This window comes from Pelobates fuscus, chromosome 8, assembly GCF_036172605.1.
Source record: "Pelobates fuscus isolate aPelFus1 chromosome 8, aPelFus1.pri, whole genome shotgun sequence".
In the NCBI taxonomy this organism is placed as follows: Eukaryota; Metazoa; Chordata; class Amphibia; order Anura; family Pelobatidae; genus Pelobates; species Pelobates fuscus.
Genome location: NC_086324.1, coordinates 59,131,725 through 59,149,068, shown reverse-complemented (window position 1 = coordinate 59,149,068; position 17,344 = coordinate 59,131,725). Strand labels below are relative to the sequence as shown.

The 17,344-nt window shown below is 39.1% G+C and overlaps 1 protein-coding gene across 2 annotated transcripts in view; it reads left to right on the top strand.

Annotated features, from left to right (window-relative positions):
• Nucleotides 1-17,344, top strand: part of VPS8 (VPS8 subunit of CORVET complex) — a 166,978-nt gene that overhangs the window by 1,267 nt on the left and 148,367 nt on the right. For both annotated transcript variants that reach the window (XM_063429889.1, XM_063429890.1), the window contains exons 2-9: nt 1,864-2,033; nt 2,576-2,644; nt 5,385-5,512; nt 5,762-5,855; nt 7,410-7,442; nt 8,182-8,236; nt 11,679-11,803; nt 15,677-15,763. In XM_063429889.1, coding sequence (XP_063285959.1) covers nt 1,864-2,033; nt 2,576-2,644; nt 5,385-5,512; nt 5,762-5,855; nt 7,410-7,442; nt 8,182-8,236; nt 11,679-11,803; nt 15,677-15,763 — 761 coding nt within the window. The remainder of the gene's footprint in view (nt 1-1,863; nt 2,034-2,575; nt 2,645-5,384; nt 5,513-5,761; nt 5,856-7,409; nt 7,443-8,181; nt 8,237-11,678; nt 11,804-15,676; nt 15,764-17,344) is intronic.

The window sequence follows — 17,344 nt, the reverse complement described above, 5'->3', positions numbered from 1 at the left end:
GCTTAATGAAGTGGTCTGGGTGCCTGGTCCCTCTAGTTTTAACCCTTTTTGCTGTAAACATAGCAGTTTCAGGGTTAATCCAGCCTCTAGTGTCTGTCTCATTGACAGCCGCTAGAGGCGCTTCTCACTGTCTGACTTGCCTTATTTCTCCTCCGAGAAAGAAATCTTTGAGGCCCCTGATGATATTCCTCGAACACAGGGTCCAGCCGCTTCCCAACTGGAGAAATATTTGACAGCTCTGGCCACTAAAGGGGGCATTAAGGCCCTAATAAAGATTAGTCAAGCCTTTTTTTTTAATGCTGACCTTTATTATTCTATTCACTGCCAGAGTGCAGGCAACTGAGGACAATGTCTCCACCGTGGCTCAACAACAGATGGGCAATAAGGAGCTGATTCATCAACTTCAGGCTGCCCATAAAGTCATGCAGGTCAAAAAAGACACCTGGGAGGATACACGGAGACGCAATAAACATAAAATTAGGGATGTTGCAGAAAATGTTGGCGAGCAATACCTGCTGCACTTTCCAAGATGCCTTCTGGCTACCCTACTGCCCCAACATTTTGCTAAAGGTATACAAGTTGAAGGCTGTTTCTGACTCGCTAAGTCTAGCAGGGCGCCATCTGGGGCCTCTCGAGATGTGCTGGTGCGCTTCCTAATGTTCCGGGACAAGTTGGCGGTCCAGGACGAGTTGAAGAACAAAGCACCCAGTTCAGTTTGAAGCAATGCAGTTCTTGCAGGACCTGTGCGGCTCCGTCTTAACCTTCAGAAGGTCCCGTCAGCAGGGCACACAAACCCTGTGTTAATGCAGACGTTGACTACAAGTTGTGGCCCTCACATACCTTGTTAGCTACTAAAGATGGCCACATACACCAATTATCCTCCGCGGAAGACTCCACAGTTTTCCTTCGGAAGATAGGCCTTACTCTGTCCACTTATATAATCATATAATGATGGGACGGGTTGCTCCTGGGATGTTTCTAACATAGTTCAATTTAGTCCATACTCTGTAGTCGATTCCGGCTGAAGCTGGGATGGACACCTGGCCGCTTGTACTATGTTGGACTGAGCCTCAGACCGGTTCCAGTTATTTTTTGTTTTCCCTTTGACCTTGTAGTTTCATGTTTATTATTGTTTGCTTTACTATGCTTAGCTCAGATGACATGGAATATATTTTGCGTACCCCTTCTTCCCCAGCACTCAGGGGTTATTGAGCAGCACTTTTCTCATGTTTTATAAGTATTTTTTTTTTCCTTTTTATTATTTATAATGTGACACTCTTCAGGCCAATAGTTTGCACGAACCTACTAGTATTGTCCCTGCAGTGTTGGTCGCAGGCCTTAATGTGCTCACTGTGCATTCGATCTTTGTGACCGTCCACTTCAAGCGATAGGCTCCGCCCCCAGGAGGTAAAAACATTTAAAGTAAGTTACATCTGATTGAAAGTGAAACCATTTTTTTTACATGTAGGCTGTGTGAGTCACAGCCAGGAGAGGTGTGGCTAGGGCTGCAGAAACCGAAATAAAAGTGATTTAACTCGTAAAGGGCTGTGAATTGAGCGATGAGACTTCAGAGGCAAGAACTACACACCAAAACTGCTTCATTAAGCTAAAGTTGTTTTGGTGATTACAGTATCCCTTTATTGTAAGCAGCAGGAAAACCTTTGTTTGATGACTGACTATCTATCTATCTATCTATCTATCTATCTATCTCGGTGTGTGTGTATGTATGTATGTATGTATGTATATATATATATATATATATATATATATATATATATATATATATATATATATATATATATATTAGTCAAAGCCACCAGCGGTTTAAGGCAAAGTGTGAGTAATCTTCTCTCTGTTTTTCAGTGGAGTCAGACCAAGGTGAAGATGATCTTGGCGGTAAGGGCTGGGATCCAGGAAGACTCTCTAGCACACAAAGTGGGTCACTTGGAAACTTGGAAGATGAGCTGAACAGAAGTCAACCCCGTTTAGGGCTCTTAGATGGGGACAAAGAATTGGATGCCAAGCAAGAATTGGTAAATATGACCATGGATGCACACTTATTACTCGGAACTGCAGAAATACGATTGGAAACATATTTAAGCATCAAACCTATCTCATCCAAGTTATAGGTTATTGTATTTTTTATCATCATTTATTCCCTTGATTAAAGGTATGAGCAAAGGGATCATAACACATTTTAGGGACACACATTTAGTCCATAAATATATCTGACAAAATCTTGGGTTTATTCATTAAACGCCGAATTGTGGTGAGTAGAAAAACAAATTGCAAAATGTTTTGTGGAAGTTGAGAATTTTTCCAAATAATATATTTTTGTTTAAATTTTGCAGGGTTTAATCGATAAACCCCACAATCTTTATCTTTGTCACTACTGTCTTTAATATGAACGAATTATGAAGAGGTGACTATAGAGTTGGAATTGCATCAGATCAGGGCCAATGCAGTGAAATATTATATACATTTATAACATTTATGGGTCAGATCTTTTGCGTCACAGGGACAGCAAGTGTTGTTTTGCATCCCCCTTGAGTTTCATACCATTGTCACCTTTCAGATTGATGACAAAGAGTTTGACATCCCCCAGGTGGACACCCCACCGACTCTGGAGAGCATCTTAAATGAGGTCAGTTTTCTTGCTGAGAACAGACACAATAAGTGTTTAAATTTGACAGTTTTGGGATTTTATGACATGATAATAATGACTTATTTTGCAGTGTTTAGATTTATTGCTGAATTATTGTTAATATCGCAACATTTTGGTCTTTGCATGGTAACTGAGCAAGAAAATACAGCAGTAAAAATGTTTTACTAGAGTCAGAAAGTTGGACAGTTGGTAATGCCCACGCAACTGCTTATGGAATTATATATATATTTTTTAATTCTTTATCTTTACGTGACAAACATTGCATTTGATAAATACAGAACATTCGAGTTGTCCAGCTAACACTCCGTATATATATCAGCCGTCACATATGGCCCTAAAACATACATGAAGTACAGATAGGCAATATTTCACTCTCGAAAGGTCCGTATGTCAGTACCTGTCACATGTTTTATGAAGTGTATAAAATTAAATTGCAATCACAAACAAAACAACACATATGAATACAAAAGCATCTTGTAATAAGCTAGAAAGACCGTAGTTATTTGAAGAAGGAAAAAACCTCAGTATTGATTTCGGCAATGGGCCCTCGCTGGAATGAAAAATCCCGCCCAGCGAAGACCTACTGCAAAAGTTTTCTTAGTACTTGGAAGAGAGACGGGAACAAGTAGAGAAGACAGAAAAAGAAAAGATAAAATGAAGCGGGTCTCACTTTTAGAGGTTGGATGTTCACGAATAGTAGAAAAGGGGGGCGGCCACTCATTTAGCCTCAATATCTCTTATATATTCAGGAACCACTAGGGATACTGGCCATTCTCACACTCTACTTTGCTAATGAGCATTTTTCCAAAAGACCCCAGATTTTGTCGAACTTCCTTGCTGAATCCTTGCTGTCAGGTTGTCTTTTAGCTGGTTTACCTTTATTTTAGCCAAAACCACCTGAATAGAGGGAATGTCCAATTGAAACCACGATTGTGTCACCACTCATTGTGCGGCCAAAGTTATTTTGTGTAAGAGTTTTTGTTCATGCTTAGTCCAGAGATCTATTCAGTAGGTATACCCATGGGTTAAGGTCCGTGCATGTTGAAATACCTTAACCAATACATCCATAATTGTTTTCCAGAAAGCTTGTGCTTGGGAGCATTCCCACCACATGTGGCGGTATGTGCCTCTGAGGCCACATTTCCTCCAGCACTCATCAGTGGGCACTTTGTTCATGCGGTACAGTTTTGCTGGAGTGATGTACCACCTGAACATTGTCTTAAAGGATTGTTCCACATATGGAAGTGGTATTGCTTGCTTACCATATCTCTTGCCACTCCATCCCCTCTAGCTCCTCTCTCAAATCTTTTTCCAATTGTTCTTTATAAGACAGCGGACCTCAGTCCCCCACCTCCAAGCAGAGATGAACATAAAGCAACGTAATCAGGCCTTTTTGCATAGATTCGTTCAGACACATCCTTTCGAAAAATTACTTAGGTTTATGTGTTGCTTCTTTATTAGCTGAGCTTACTCTCTCTCACTCTGAACCAGTGAGAGTGGTCATGCATGACCCTGCTTAGCTCAGCAGAGCTAACCGTATTCCCCCAAAAGAAGATTTGAAGGAGCTTGTGTATCTGCTGGCTCCTTGATAGGGCTTAAACTGTACTAAGGTTTTTGACAAATTATCCTGGGATGATACCATGGCATTTCTATATAAAAATAGAAATGGTTTGGCACTCTTCCTTAAAAATAGAAATTATAGATACATACCAGGGGGCAACGGTACCAGCGAAAACATATATATATAACGAATAATTAGGCGCACTCCTGGGTTTGAAAAGTGTTTAGTTTACTGTGTCCATGAATTCAAAGTTCAATAGATCAATGTTTCAACCTATTCTAACGTTCTGATCTTGATAAAGACCTGAATAGGTCGAAACGTTGATCTATTGAACTTTGAATTTATGGACACAGTAAACTGAACAATTTTCAAACCCAGGAGTGCGCCTAATTATTAGTTTATATATATATATATATATATATATATAATTGTATTTTTTTTCAGGAGCAATGTTTAACATAAGGTCTGGTATTAATGATAAAGTACTAGGAGGGTACTTATAAGCACCTCAGTTTAAGATTAAGCCTATGACAGTCTTAATTTGTAAAGGTATTAACCACAGATCTTGAATATTATTTGTCAGTTATCTTATGTTCTTCTTTTTTCTCGTTTTCTTTCTTTTTTGAGAGTATTATGATACTATTACCCCGATGGGATTCCCATTATCAATAAGAAAAAATATTGTGTGATACCGTATATTGTTCTGAATAAAATCTAAAATCTTCTTTGTACTCTCAAAGGATGTAAATCTATCTAAAAAAACAATAAAACATAAAAAAAAAAAAAAAAAGTATCTATCAAATGTGTTTGCTACATCTATATGACATTGTCCAGTTTTAGAGTTGTGAGGTTTTTCCAGAACGTAGCTCTTTTAGATAGGCTAACTTTTCTGAGAAAAACTGAACCGTGGTAAGTAATTCAAACTTTAATTTGAGCTTATAATTAAACACAATTCTTGTGCGAAACATATTAAGTTAACACATACTGTTTAATAATAATTTTTTTCTTTGCAATAATTTGACCATTAGAAAGCCCAGGATTTTAGGTGGTACGGTAGTCTATATTGCCAAGTTCTGAAAAGCGTGGTACTGTAAGTGGACTGAAATTAGGACATAAGTAATTTGAGCCTGTTATACTTATCTGATTCTCTTGTTGCAGACCGATGATGAAGATGAAACGTTTATACCAGAGGACCCGGTTCTTCTGAATGTTGAAACGATAGACACACACTCCTGCGATACCTCATCTTTGGCCAGTTCAGACAGTGGTGACAGGGCCCATAAGAGGTAAACTTGGCATTCTGTATTATGGTAAGAAGCACTCCAGTAACATCTGCAGGAAGTTATGTATTCCCCAGTCTATAATTATTTGCAGAACCAGGCATTTAAAAAAAATATTTTTTTTACAAAGACCCAGACTTAACTACTGACATTTGCTGACATGCATAGTTTCAGTGAAGCGAGTGTACATTTGTGCCTGCATATTATATTCCAAATAAATGATAGCTCTGGTGATGTCTCTTTGTCTGATCTCAGAAAGAAGAGACTCCCTGATGCCTTTTCTCTGCATGGATCTGTTATGCGTCACTCTTTGCTTAAAGGAGTTTCTTCACAGATTGTTTCCGCAGCGGTAAGTTCCTCTACCTGTTTGCCAAAAATTAGAATTAAAATGAGCACAAGGTAATTCAATAATAAGGCATATGTTCAATTCCAAGAGAGAGCGGAACACTGCCTATAAAGTATACATTTATATACACAGAAAAATTAAAATAAAAAATATTTATTAGTGAACAAGATACAAGGTGATTATTTCGTACATCAACTCTTGAACCGTCTGTATAGATGCATACAGGGGCATACAGAGATACAGAGATAAAAGGAAAACAAACAGCACTTGAATCACAGCTATTCTCAGGTTAATCGTTGCAATGTCTCCACTGTTACGATTGGTAGTATTTTGTGGCAGTTCGTCAAGCTGCACAAGATACTGTCTGTAACTGTAGTCAAATAGAGGAGACAATGCTGTCTAAATAATGTCTCTACTGTTACGATTAGTAATATCTCGTTATAGTTTGTCAGGCTGCAAAAGATATTATCTGTAGTTAAAACAGGAGACAGGTGCTGTCTGAATGCTATCTTAGAGTTATAGTAGACTGCGAGCTATGGTAGTGGTATGTCCTATTCCTGAGAGGACACCTACTCTGGTCGGTAAGTTTATGAATAACCCCAATATCAGTATGGAGAAAAGACTGATGAAAAGATATATATCTGTGCCTTCAAGGGCACCTACCAGGTAGGAGAGCTAACTGCAGGAAATGGAAAGATAAAGGAGGAGAGAGGCACTAATTGATCACAAAATAGTCAAATAATAAATACTAACTGTGCCTTCAAGGGCACCTCCCTTTGAAACAACTAGCTAGCTTGCGTCTAAATAACTTGAATATGAACAGAATAATGTGTTATCAGATATACATTAAATAATGTTCATGCGCTAAACACGCAGAGAAAGTTATAACCACGATCAGTATAAGTGGCTACAACCTTAGTGTCCCTCCCGACATACCCACAACCTATATGGTTATTATTAGTAATCAGAATATCCCAAGGTATTCACTGCAAGTGCAGAGGGTATAGTGCTAGGAAGGACCAGAAAAACCCCTTGGGGTTTTTTTATTTTAATTTTTCTGTATATATAAATGTATACTTTATAGGCAGTGTTCCGCTCTCTCTTGTTCTCAACCAATCTCCACTTAGGGTAAACCCCTTCACTGCCCTGATACCTTTACACCAGGCTTTCACTTTGTAAAATATGTTCAATTCCATTTTTAGTTTTACATAATGTAATCAAATAATAAATACGATACATGGGTCAATCTCTGTTGGCATATTGCAAATGCCATTATTATATACTATGTATTTATGGGGGTGAAGGGGGGGGGGCATATAGTATAGTAAATTCTTTGTTTTCTTATGGCTTTGATGGTGGCATATAGCAGTAAAGTTGGTGAACTAGATTTCCCAAGATTCTTTGTCAGCCTAAAGACTTACTGAGCCTAAGAGCAAATGTAGGTTACAAACGGTTGCTGTTTCAAAGTTAGCTGTCACTACCTCTAGTAAGAAAATGCCAAGTAGAGGGGATGTGAGTTAATTCTAAATATACTCTAACCTGCTTTACTTTCTACAGGATAAAGTGGATGCCGGGTTACCGACAGCAATAGTGAGTATTCCTAGTCTGTTTTACATACCTGTTTTTAGGTCTGTTTGTCTATAAAATGATTTATTTAAAGTTCTAAAAGTAACACAAGCAGCAAGAACGTGCCACTGAATACATTGCCAGCTGTTCCTCCTTCAGGTGTTTGGCCCCAAATTGCTTTTCATAAATAGCTGTCAATGAGGCGCAGATGTAAAGAATGGATTCATCACAGAAATACTTATCCAAAGGCCCACATTTTCTTATACTCTCCATTTTTGGGGGGGTAAAATATTTATGATTTCTTGACTTTACAGCATTTGTTCCCAGTCCCTAGTAAATAATAGTATGGACATTTTCCCATTTGCTTCTATTACATGCAGTAACCCATACATGTTAACATGATGCAAGAATTATTACTCTTAAATTAGTTATAATCTATTGTATTGATTCACTTCTATTTACTTGTTGGTGGGTGCTTTTTAAATGCACACTACAATAATACAGCCCAAAATAGCGTTCTTTTAGATCTCTCTCTCTTCTCAGAGGTTCTTCACAATGCAAGTAGCTGATACAAATTTGGGAGTCATTATAATAAATAGGGAACAAGCAGAAGCATTGCAATGGTTTCCATGGTGACTGCTCCAATTTAAATAACCACTGTCATGCATAGTGGATGTTTGCTGTTAAAGAACTTATGATATTCCTGCTATTTCTACTTATAATTTCACTTGGATATAATGGCACTTTCTCTGTTTCTTTATAGGCGGTATCTAACCTGATCGCAGTAGGAACATCTCATGGCCTGGCCTTAATATTTGGTTAGTTTTTTCTGTAAGAAATATTTTAGATTAGCACGGTATTTCCTACCATGTAAATTAGGTTAATTTGAAGTTTATGATTTGTGTTCTTGCTCTAAAGTTGTCAGTGTGTATAGGCTTTGAATTATTGTCTCAAAATCCATGCTTAAAGTGCATAATAGAAGGCTTTTGTGCCAAATCATGTTTATAGCTTTGAGCCATTGTCCTCTGTCATAGAGTATTCAATCACTATGATAAAATGATCCCTATGGACACTGAACTGCAATGAATTCATCCTTTCCTTCATGTGACATTCCCTGGACATTGACACACTGCACTATATAAAAATAAGCAACAATTGTACATATGTTTATTGTCCATGTAATTTCAATCTATGGCATAAACTGAACTGGTGGAAGTGTTGTTTAATATTCCTCCCGAGTTCTAATTGTATTACCTTTTTTCTGCCTCTTTTCCTAACTTCATGGAACTATGAAGGCAAAGGTACGGGGAGCTGGATTTTGCATGCAGAGCATTATGGGTAGCAATGTGTGTTATGTATATTGTGGATGGCTCCGTTGATGTCTCATTCTGTTACACTAACTGATGGCTGCTCATAACACTCATGTAAATGAAAGAAATGCTTTTCTAGTTCCTGGAACAATGCACAAGGACATTAACAGGAAGTATTTACATTTGCATGCCTTTGTTAAAAAATGTATGCATGATTATTTTCTTATGTTTCCCCAATGGTATTTGTCCTGCTGGCAAATTCTGGTAATTGATTTTGAATTTATTAGTGTTCAGTATATTCTGAATTAATAAAGTTCAACTAAAAATATTACTCAATCAGTGCTGCTAAATATGTTGATGCATTATGAATGTTAGTGATAATATGTATGTATATCACTCTTCCCAATGAACAATAGTAACAGCAGTGTCCTGTAGAAGTAATAAGGCAAGATATTACTTTAAAGGAATACTTGCGCTGTAGTTGTAATGGTGACAGGAGTGTACCTCAATGTAAGTTGTCAAATCGTTTTTAGCGTGGTTTGACTTTTTTCTTAGGGTCTGCCAGACACCGCTCCCTGCCCCTACTGCATCAGACAGAGAGTGGGACAGGGCTTAGCTCATTGGTTGAGAGAGCTCAGATAACACTCTCTACCTATGAGATTGATAGCCAGGGCTTTGTTTAGGAAAGCTAAAAGAAGCTCCTAAGCAGGCTGATGCAGTGAAGATGGGGAGTAGCACCTGACAGAACTTAGGTAAGTATTTAAACCATTCTAGAATGGTTTTGATTAAATACCAGGGCACTCCTGGCACCACTGTCAAGCAGACCAAACGTGACAATAGGTGAGGCTTAAAGAAAGGTTCTGATTCAGTAACTAATCAAATTTACCCACAATCCATCAGTGAAATAGATGGGCAAGCAGCATCATACATCATGAGCAGAGGAGAAGACTGTGCCCAGATATTGTGATCAGGGTCAAAGTAGACATATTTAATATCAACAAAGGCAAGGGATGAGGGAATATTATGGTTAAGGCACAGGGAGCAGAAGGAAAAAAAATAACACAACTTTTAACCGTTCTGATTAAACACAACAAAACAGAAGTAACTTCCATTGTGTACAGATGGAGACCAATAGTAAGGCAGTTATGTCCTCAAAAGTGCAATTTCCTTCATCTGTTTAATGCTGCTGCAACTGTGTCAAGTTCTGGAGTCTTTGCAAAGACCCCCGATGGTGACATCGCCACTTGGTGTGTGGTGGCCCAGTGCATGCAGCAAAGGTTAGTTATAAGTAGTAAAAAAATAAATAAATACAGTACTTAAATCTACTGATGGCAACATATTTGTAAAGCAGGACATGCTGCTAGTGATTATCGCTAGACTCATGAAACACCAGCTAAATCATTGCAGCGTTAAAACACTTTTCTGCGAAAAAGAGCACGTTGTATAAGTCTGGACCAATGAACGCGTTTCATACGGAGACCTGTTTTTAGCCTTATTCCATGACTAAGTGTGGGTCTCCATACGCAACTCATCAGTTGGTGTTGGTGCAGACTTATTGAATGGGGTCTTTTTCCCAAAAAGTGTTTCGATGCTGGAGTCAAGTGATTTACTTTGACCGTAAAGCCAAATGAATCAAAGTGTTATGCTATAACTCCATGGCTAGAGAAAGTTTCTCCAAAAGGTAGATATACGTATTTCATACTGTCTCCCGTGGTCGCAACCATCTTCTTTCTTCAGGTCTGGCGCGTCATCCTCTAGGATCATACGTCAGTGCTGTACTGTCACACATGCATGAGAGTACAGCATGTCTATGGAGGATATTGCACGACCTCTTCTTTTTTTCCCTGTAAAAATCCCATCATGAAATCAATGTAACCTTCAAATAATTGATTTTGAATGTTTACCAAGGAACCCCTGATGCAGTGTTGGGGCAAACTGCATAAAACTCCTTTTATATGTGTTATACTGTACAGCATGAAATTTCAGAGTAATGTATAGAGAAAGACAGAGAGTGTGTGTAATACTATAGATATATAGACGCAGCCTGCATCTGTGTGAAGAGCTCAAAGCTTTACAAAAACACTCCTCGATTAGCATTGCAGCATTTATGCCCGATGTCTGTAGGCTATGTTGGAGGGCCTGTATGTCATACTTACATAGGACACAGCTTCATTAAATCCATCACTCTCACCTCTCCTCCTTTTATCTTATTCACTTATTGGATGGGATCTGTTTTATCATTAATGAAATGAATAAGGTACCTGATATTTTGCTTTTTTGTGCCCTTTCCATTTAAATATGGACACGCGTACAAATTAGCTCTTGAAGCAAGCCATGAAGACGTATCCAGTTATCCTGTTGACAATGGGCAGATCATCACCATTGGCAACTAATGGCTGTCCTGTACATTTTACAAGCATTTTAAAATCATCTATAGGATACAGCAAACATTCATGTTTTCTGATTTTCAATAGGGATGTTGAATAACGCTGTTCCCATTACACATGAAGACATTTCTTTTCTGAGAGTTCAAAAAATAAATGTTATTTAATTAAAGCTGACTTTAATCATGCAACAACATACCTCATCAACCCATAAAGAATAGAAAATAAATGCAGTCATGCTTTTAAAGATTAAAAAAAAAAAAAAAAATATATATATATATATATATATATATATTGTAATATACATATATTGTAAATGTGATAAAACAACATACATATTGGCAGTTTAAAAAATGTATCTCAATATATGAGTTCAACTTAGCAAACACAGTTTAACATCAATGTAATCATGTATGCTTAAAACAATCCAATTTGTAATTTCCAGTAGTTTCTTTTTTGGGTGAGTGTCTGTCTGTACATTCACTTCTCTGTTTTATGGAACATACAATGTGTATTATTGTTGATTCAGTCGGACTTGTTAATGAACTGTTTCACTTTTTTTGCAGACACCAACCAGGCACTTCGTCTCTGCCTGGGCAGCACAGCTCTTGGTGCACAATATGGAGCGGTTTCTGCCCTAAGTATTAACAATGATTGCTCTAGACTTCTCTGTGGCTTTGCTAAAGGACAGGTAATAAAAGTGTTTGTCTTTCTTGTTCTGTATAATTCCTGTAACCAGCCGCACATTCAACCTCACTGTTCAACCATGCAGCGCTTTCTCTGATCGGTCTCATGATATTGTATAAAACGTTTAAGATTGTGTAAATCTAACAGTTCAGTAAATTTTAACAAATTCGTTAAATTATTTTCCTCCTCTCTTGCCCCGATCCATTTCTTTCCCATCCTGGCCCCATTCTCATTTGTCTTAGCCCCTCTTACCCCAGCTTCATTCTGTAGTAAACATTGCCATTGGGTACAGTGGTTCTGTCCTATTTAACGCTGTAATGTTTTTTGGTTTTTTTAGAAACTGCATTGCATTGCAGGGTAAGTCTACTTCTAGTGGCTGTCGTACTGACAGCTACTAGAGGAGCTTCCACGGCATTGACAGTGTAAAACACGGTAACATGATGTGGAAGCCCTCATAGAAAAGCAATGCTTTAATGCTTTCCTATTGGGAAGCTTGGGTCAGTGTCAGGTCCCCAATACGCTTCTATGAGGATCATTAAATAGACCATTATGGCGGAGACCATGTCTCTTCTGTGACATGGGAGGCGGAAAGGTAAACAACTCAGAGAGAGCATAGACGTTGTTAAAAGGTGAGTAAAACTTTTTTTTTTTTTTTTTTTTTAAAGGGGAGGGAGGGCCGAATATATCTAGGGACAGGGACACTCCAGATTTTGCGGCCTACATCTCCCCTGACGCTTTCCCAGCATTAGGGTTATAAGAGCAGTATGGTGTGCCACCGGTTGCCTAACCCCGTTCTAACGCTTTAGAGTTGGTTTAATTTTTTGTCATTGCAGAAATTCACTACACAAGACTGTTTATTACTTGTCTTATAATATTAGGCATAATGTTACTCTTTTGCTTGTTTTTATGAAAATGAAAAAAACAAATAAGTACATTATGCAAGAAATGCTTTACACTCTTACAAGAATAAGCTTTTTGTGCAATCATACCTAAAGGCCTTTATTCTGTGTGTGGAAAGTTTATTTTATGTTTGTATTTAATAAATCCTATTGTGAGTTCATATCTATCAATCTTCTTTCCCTGCTTACCTTTGGAGAGAGAGAGCACATCTTGCATCCATTATATTCCAATTCATTTTTTTATTCTGTTTATCTGCCCGTTTCGGGGAGTTCTATATGTTCATCCCATCTCCTCCTCTTCCCTGTCACCTCCCCTCTCTGAAATTGAATATAAGTTATGCCCGACTTGATTATTACATACTAAGGTCAGGAGAGAGGAGAAATAACATATTACTTCCAGCTCCAGTTTGTAGTTATTTAACCCCCCCACCCCTTCCAAAAAAAAAAAAAAAGAATCAGGGGAGAAGAGGAGTCACTTTTTAACTCTATGGAATTTTATTTGTTTGGTTGACGTTTCTATTTTGTTTATCCATGTATCCCAGTTTTCTATTTGAGTACATCTATTTCCTAAGTTCACCAGGATACCAGTTTCCATTTTTGCCTGCCATATGACTTGTGTCATTTAGCTGCCATAATAATATGTAGCATCAACATTAGTGTCTTTTTTTGGCATTTTTGGCCAGTTCCGCTTTAACAGGACCACTTCAGACTTGAAGACTAATTTCATTTTCTATTTTTTTGTATATTACATTGATTACATCTTTCCAGAATTTGTTTATGGGTGCACATTGCCACCATGCATGAATCCGATTGCCTTCATTAACATTACATTTCCAGCATCTGTCTGATGACTCTGGAAAGAACTTTCATTTTCACCCTTGCTTTCTTGCCTCCCAATACAAACTTAAAAAAGGAAACATAAAGTTCACATAAAGTAACAGCTTTCACTGTAATCGTTTATAAATAGACTGGAATTCACACGAAAATTAAGTAAACACATTCCTGCGTGTTTCTGATGTGGAAGCCGACAGTAACTCAGGGAAACCATAAATGTTCTCTAGCTAGGATAGCTTGATTCTTAGTAGAAAAGTACTTTTTACTGAAATACAATACAGTACCCATTTCATGTGTTACACCCTGACACTGTACAAAATGTTAAAAAAATTATGCAAAGGGGGGGGGGGGCCCTGACCATCATGGCGGGGAGTCGTGATTTCCATGAGCTCCCGCACAGACTTGCCAAAAAAAGCAAACCACGGCTCACACAAGCAAAACAAATAGCAATCCCGAACACCCACTTGCCACCTGCAACAAAGGGCACACAGAGGGACGCTACTAGACTCGATTGGGGCCAGCTGGCACCACAAACGACTTTGCGGCCTGGTACACACCGGGCGGGGGAGGCGGCTGCTCCCCTGACCTGGAGGGATGCTGAAGTCGCTTTCAGAACGAGCAAGCCCTGCTACTCCCCCATGGACCGGCGGGGGTGATCCCGGTCCACCCCAGAGAGGCTACCCCAAGCATTCCGCGAAGTGGGATGTCGCTAGCAAACGGAAACCTACCTAAGATGGCGGACACTGCATGTGTCGATGGCCCCAAAGATGCTTCACAAGACATCCTCACACGGCTGAATAACCACTTTGATGCATTCTGGAGGAAGTTGGAGGGAGTACTATATCAGCCTGCCCCACCACGGCCTCCCACTCTTTCACGGCGGACACCAACCATCTACTCCCATCAAGCGATCCGGCGCCCACAAAGCCGCCCAGCACCCACATGCATCCGAGCGGGGCACCAGAGGCGGAGGAAAAGACAGCAGCGAGCAGTGAAGCACAAGCCACACAAGCTTCTCCCTAACACCCTAGAGGCCAACAAAGGTCTGCCAGCAGGGGACAAGGTGAGAAGGGGTGACCAGTTGCTCACAAGAGCCCACCCGCCTACATGTATGCCACGAGGCAAGCGGTGTGGCACACTCCCAGAGATGGGGGTCTGGCCGTTGGAGGGCATAGGCTGATTGATGCAATGGGCAATGAACTCCCCTGGTGCTGGACTTAAAAGAGACTTACTCTCTCTCATGAATAATGTTGATATGCCGCTGGCCCTAAGATGATCCTGTCTCAAGACCTTCTACACTCTCAATAGGGGGACCCTCTAGGGGACTTACCTTGTTATGCGCCACAATATACACCTCTCGCTGTATTATTCTTTTATTATTTAATCATTGCCTATTCAAACCAGACTAATCTGGGTGCATACAGCTCTTAAGATACCCATCTCAATCTGCACCTCGTTCTACTCATTTATCTTTCGCTAACATATATAAAATGTGCAGTTATATCTAATGCCACAGTTATGCTTTGTGTGTCTAAGCGCTTGCTCCTGCTTTTGTGGCAGCGCAAGACCAATTGTTATTTGTGCACAACAAAAATAAAGAATAAAAAAAAAAAAAAAATTATGCAAAGAAAAAAATGGGGTAAAAGATTCCTTAGCATCTCATCCAAATTCACCCAGTCCATCTTGGGAGCTAATATGAAACTCAACTTCTCTAGTAACAATATTAGTATATGGCTCATTTACTTATCGGTGCAGACGTTTTATTATTCATTTTGTTATATGGATTTTTTTATTTATTTTATCTGGTGATCTTTAATTGTTCCTATGACTACATTCATTGTGGACCTGAGTGCAGCAGCTGCTGATTCTAAATGTGTGGATTTGTAAATAATTCTATTGTACAATATTCAGAAGTACCTATAAGCTAAAAAACAAAATAAATGAAAATCCAGTGTATTTGTTTTACGGTTGTATTTGAGTTGCTGTAGTGCAAGTGTTGCAGCTAATGTAATGTAGCCCATTCACAATAGCAGAAGACATTAGTCGTACATTTTTTACTTAAAAATGCAGACAAATTGCTATTTGTAAATCCTTAACTGTGTGTTTACATTGCAGTGAACATGGGGTTATAATTTCTCTTGCAGATTACAATGTGGGATCTGGCTGGAGGAAAGTTGTTAAGATCCATAACAGACGCTCATCCTCCCGGAACTGCCATATTGCACATCAAGGTAAGTGCTTAGTTAACACATTCTATCCTCAGCCACGGTTTTAAATAAGAACAATGTTTGGGTTTAATGACATGCCCTAACATTTTGGTATGGGCAGGGTTAAATCCATCCGCCCACTTTGGGAATTCTGGCTATCAATCTATACCTGGGGCTCCCCTCATGGGGCCATATTTATCTTCAGACTGACAGATAAGCTGTATGCAATACGAGAAGGTAGTGCTGCATACAGCCTTTAGGGTTCTAAATATTGTAGGGAAGAGTAGGATTGGTATAGAGTTGGGGGGTTGATATTTGGTGTTAACATTGCCAACAAAAATGCGCATTAGCGCCCACTCATCGAAGGACATCAGACCACTAAATAAAGTTGTTTTTTTAAAGCCTTTATTTACCCGGTGGATTTACCCGGTGGAGAAGGGGGGCGGGAGCAGGGCGCTATAAACTTTGTTTTGCTATAAAAGGAATGACCATATAGTAACTATAGATTTATTTCTTTGTAGGATACACTTGATATTTGGATGGATTTTATTAAAGGACACGGAGGCTCCTATTATGCTTATTCTCTTTCTTTTATTCCTCAGCAGCAAAAGAGAGAAATACTGTAAATATTCAACAAAATTTAAATAACATAATTTACCCCAAAGGGTTAACCATATATAACACATTAACCAATGAGAGTGTCCCTATCCTAATAATGTCCCATGTGACCTTAAGCCACTCCTCTTTCTTTTGCTGCTGCCTCCTCAGCTAAGTACAATTTTACATCTCTCTACATATCTGGAAAATTATCTATTTATCTCTGTTTAGTTTGGTACATTTGCCTTCATTTAACCTTGTTGCATTACCTATGCCTTATTTGTCCTTTTTTCTGTGGTAAATTATTTGTTTTTTATCACTGTTTTATTGCTGTGTTTGTTGCTCCCTTTTCCCTCCCCTCCCTCAGTCACCTGGTCAGTTTGATTGATTATCTTCTGACCAGGCTTTTCTACCATCCTGCTTTGAAGGGCTCCTTCCTCGCACTGGGTCTGTTTCCCGCGGTCCCGGCGGTTCTCGGCGTTAGCCGCGGCTAAGTGCCGCTCGCGCATGCGCACATAGCGAGTGCGCATCGCGGCGGCCATGTTTTGATTGGCGGTTTTGCCGTGCTTTTTCCTAACGCGGCCAATACGCTCACCTGGGGGTGGGAACGTGTCTGTGTTACTAGCCTGCTCTACTGCTCTAACTGTGCCTAGTTTTTTCTTGTTACTCAGCTTTGCATATTGTTTTACTTGTGCCTCTTAAAGCTGTATTGCTTAAATAGCTGGTACCTCTTAAAGCTGTATTGCTTAAATAGCTGGTACCTCTTAAAGCTGTATTGCTTAAATAGCTGGTACCTCTTAAAGCTGTATTGCTTAAATAGCTGGTGCCTCTTAAAGCTGTATTGCTTAAATAGCTGGTGCCTCTTAAAGCTGTATTGCTTAAATAGCTGGTGCCTCTTAAAGCTGTATTGCTTAAATAGCTGGTGCCTCTTAAAGCTGTATTGCTTAAATAGCTGGTGCCTCTTAAAGCTGTATTGCTTAAATAGCTGGTGCCTCTTAAAGCTGTATT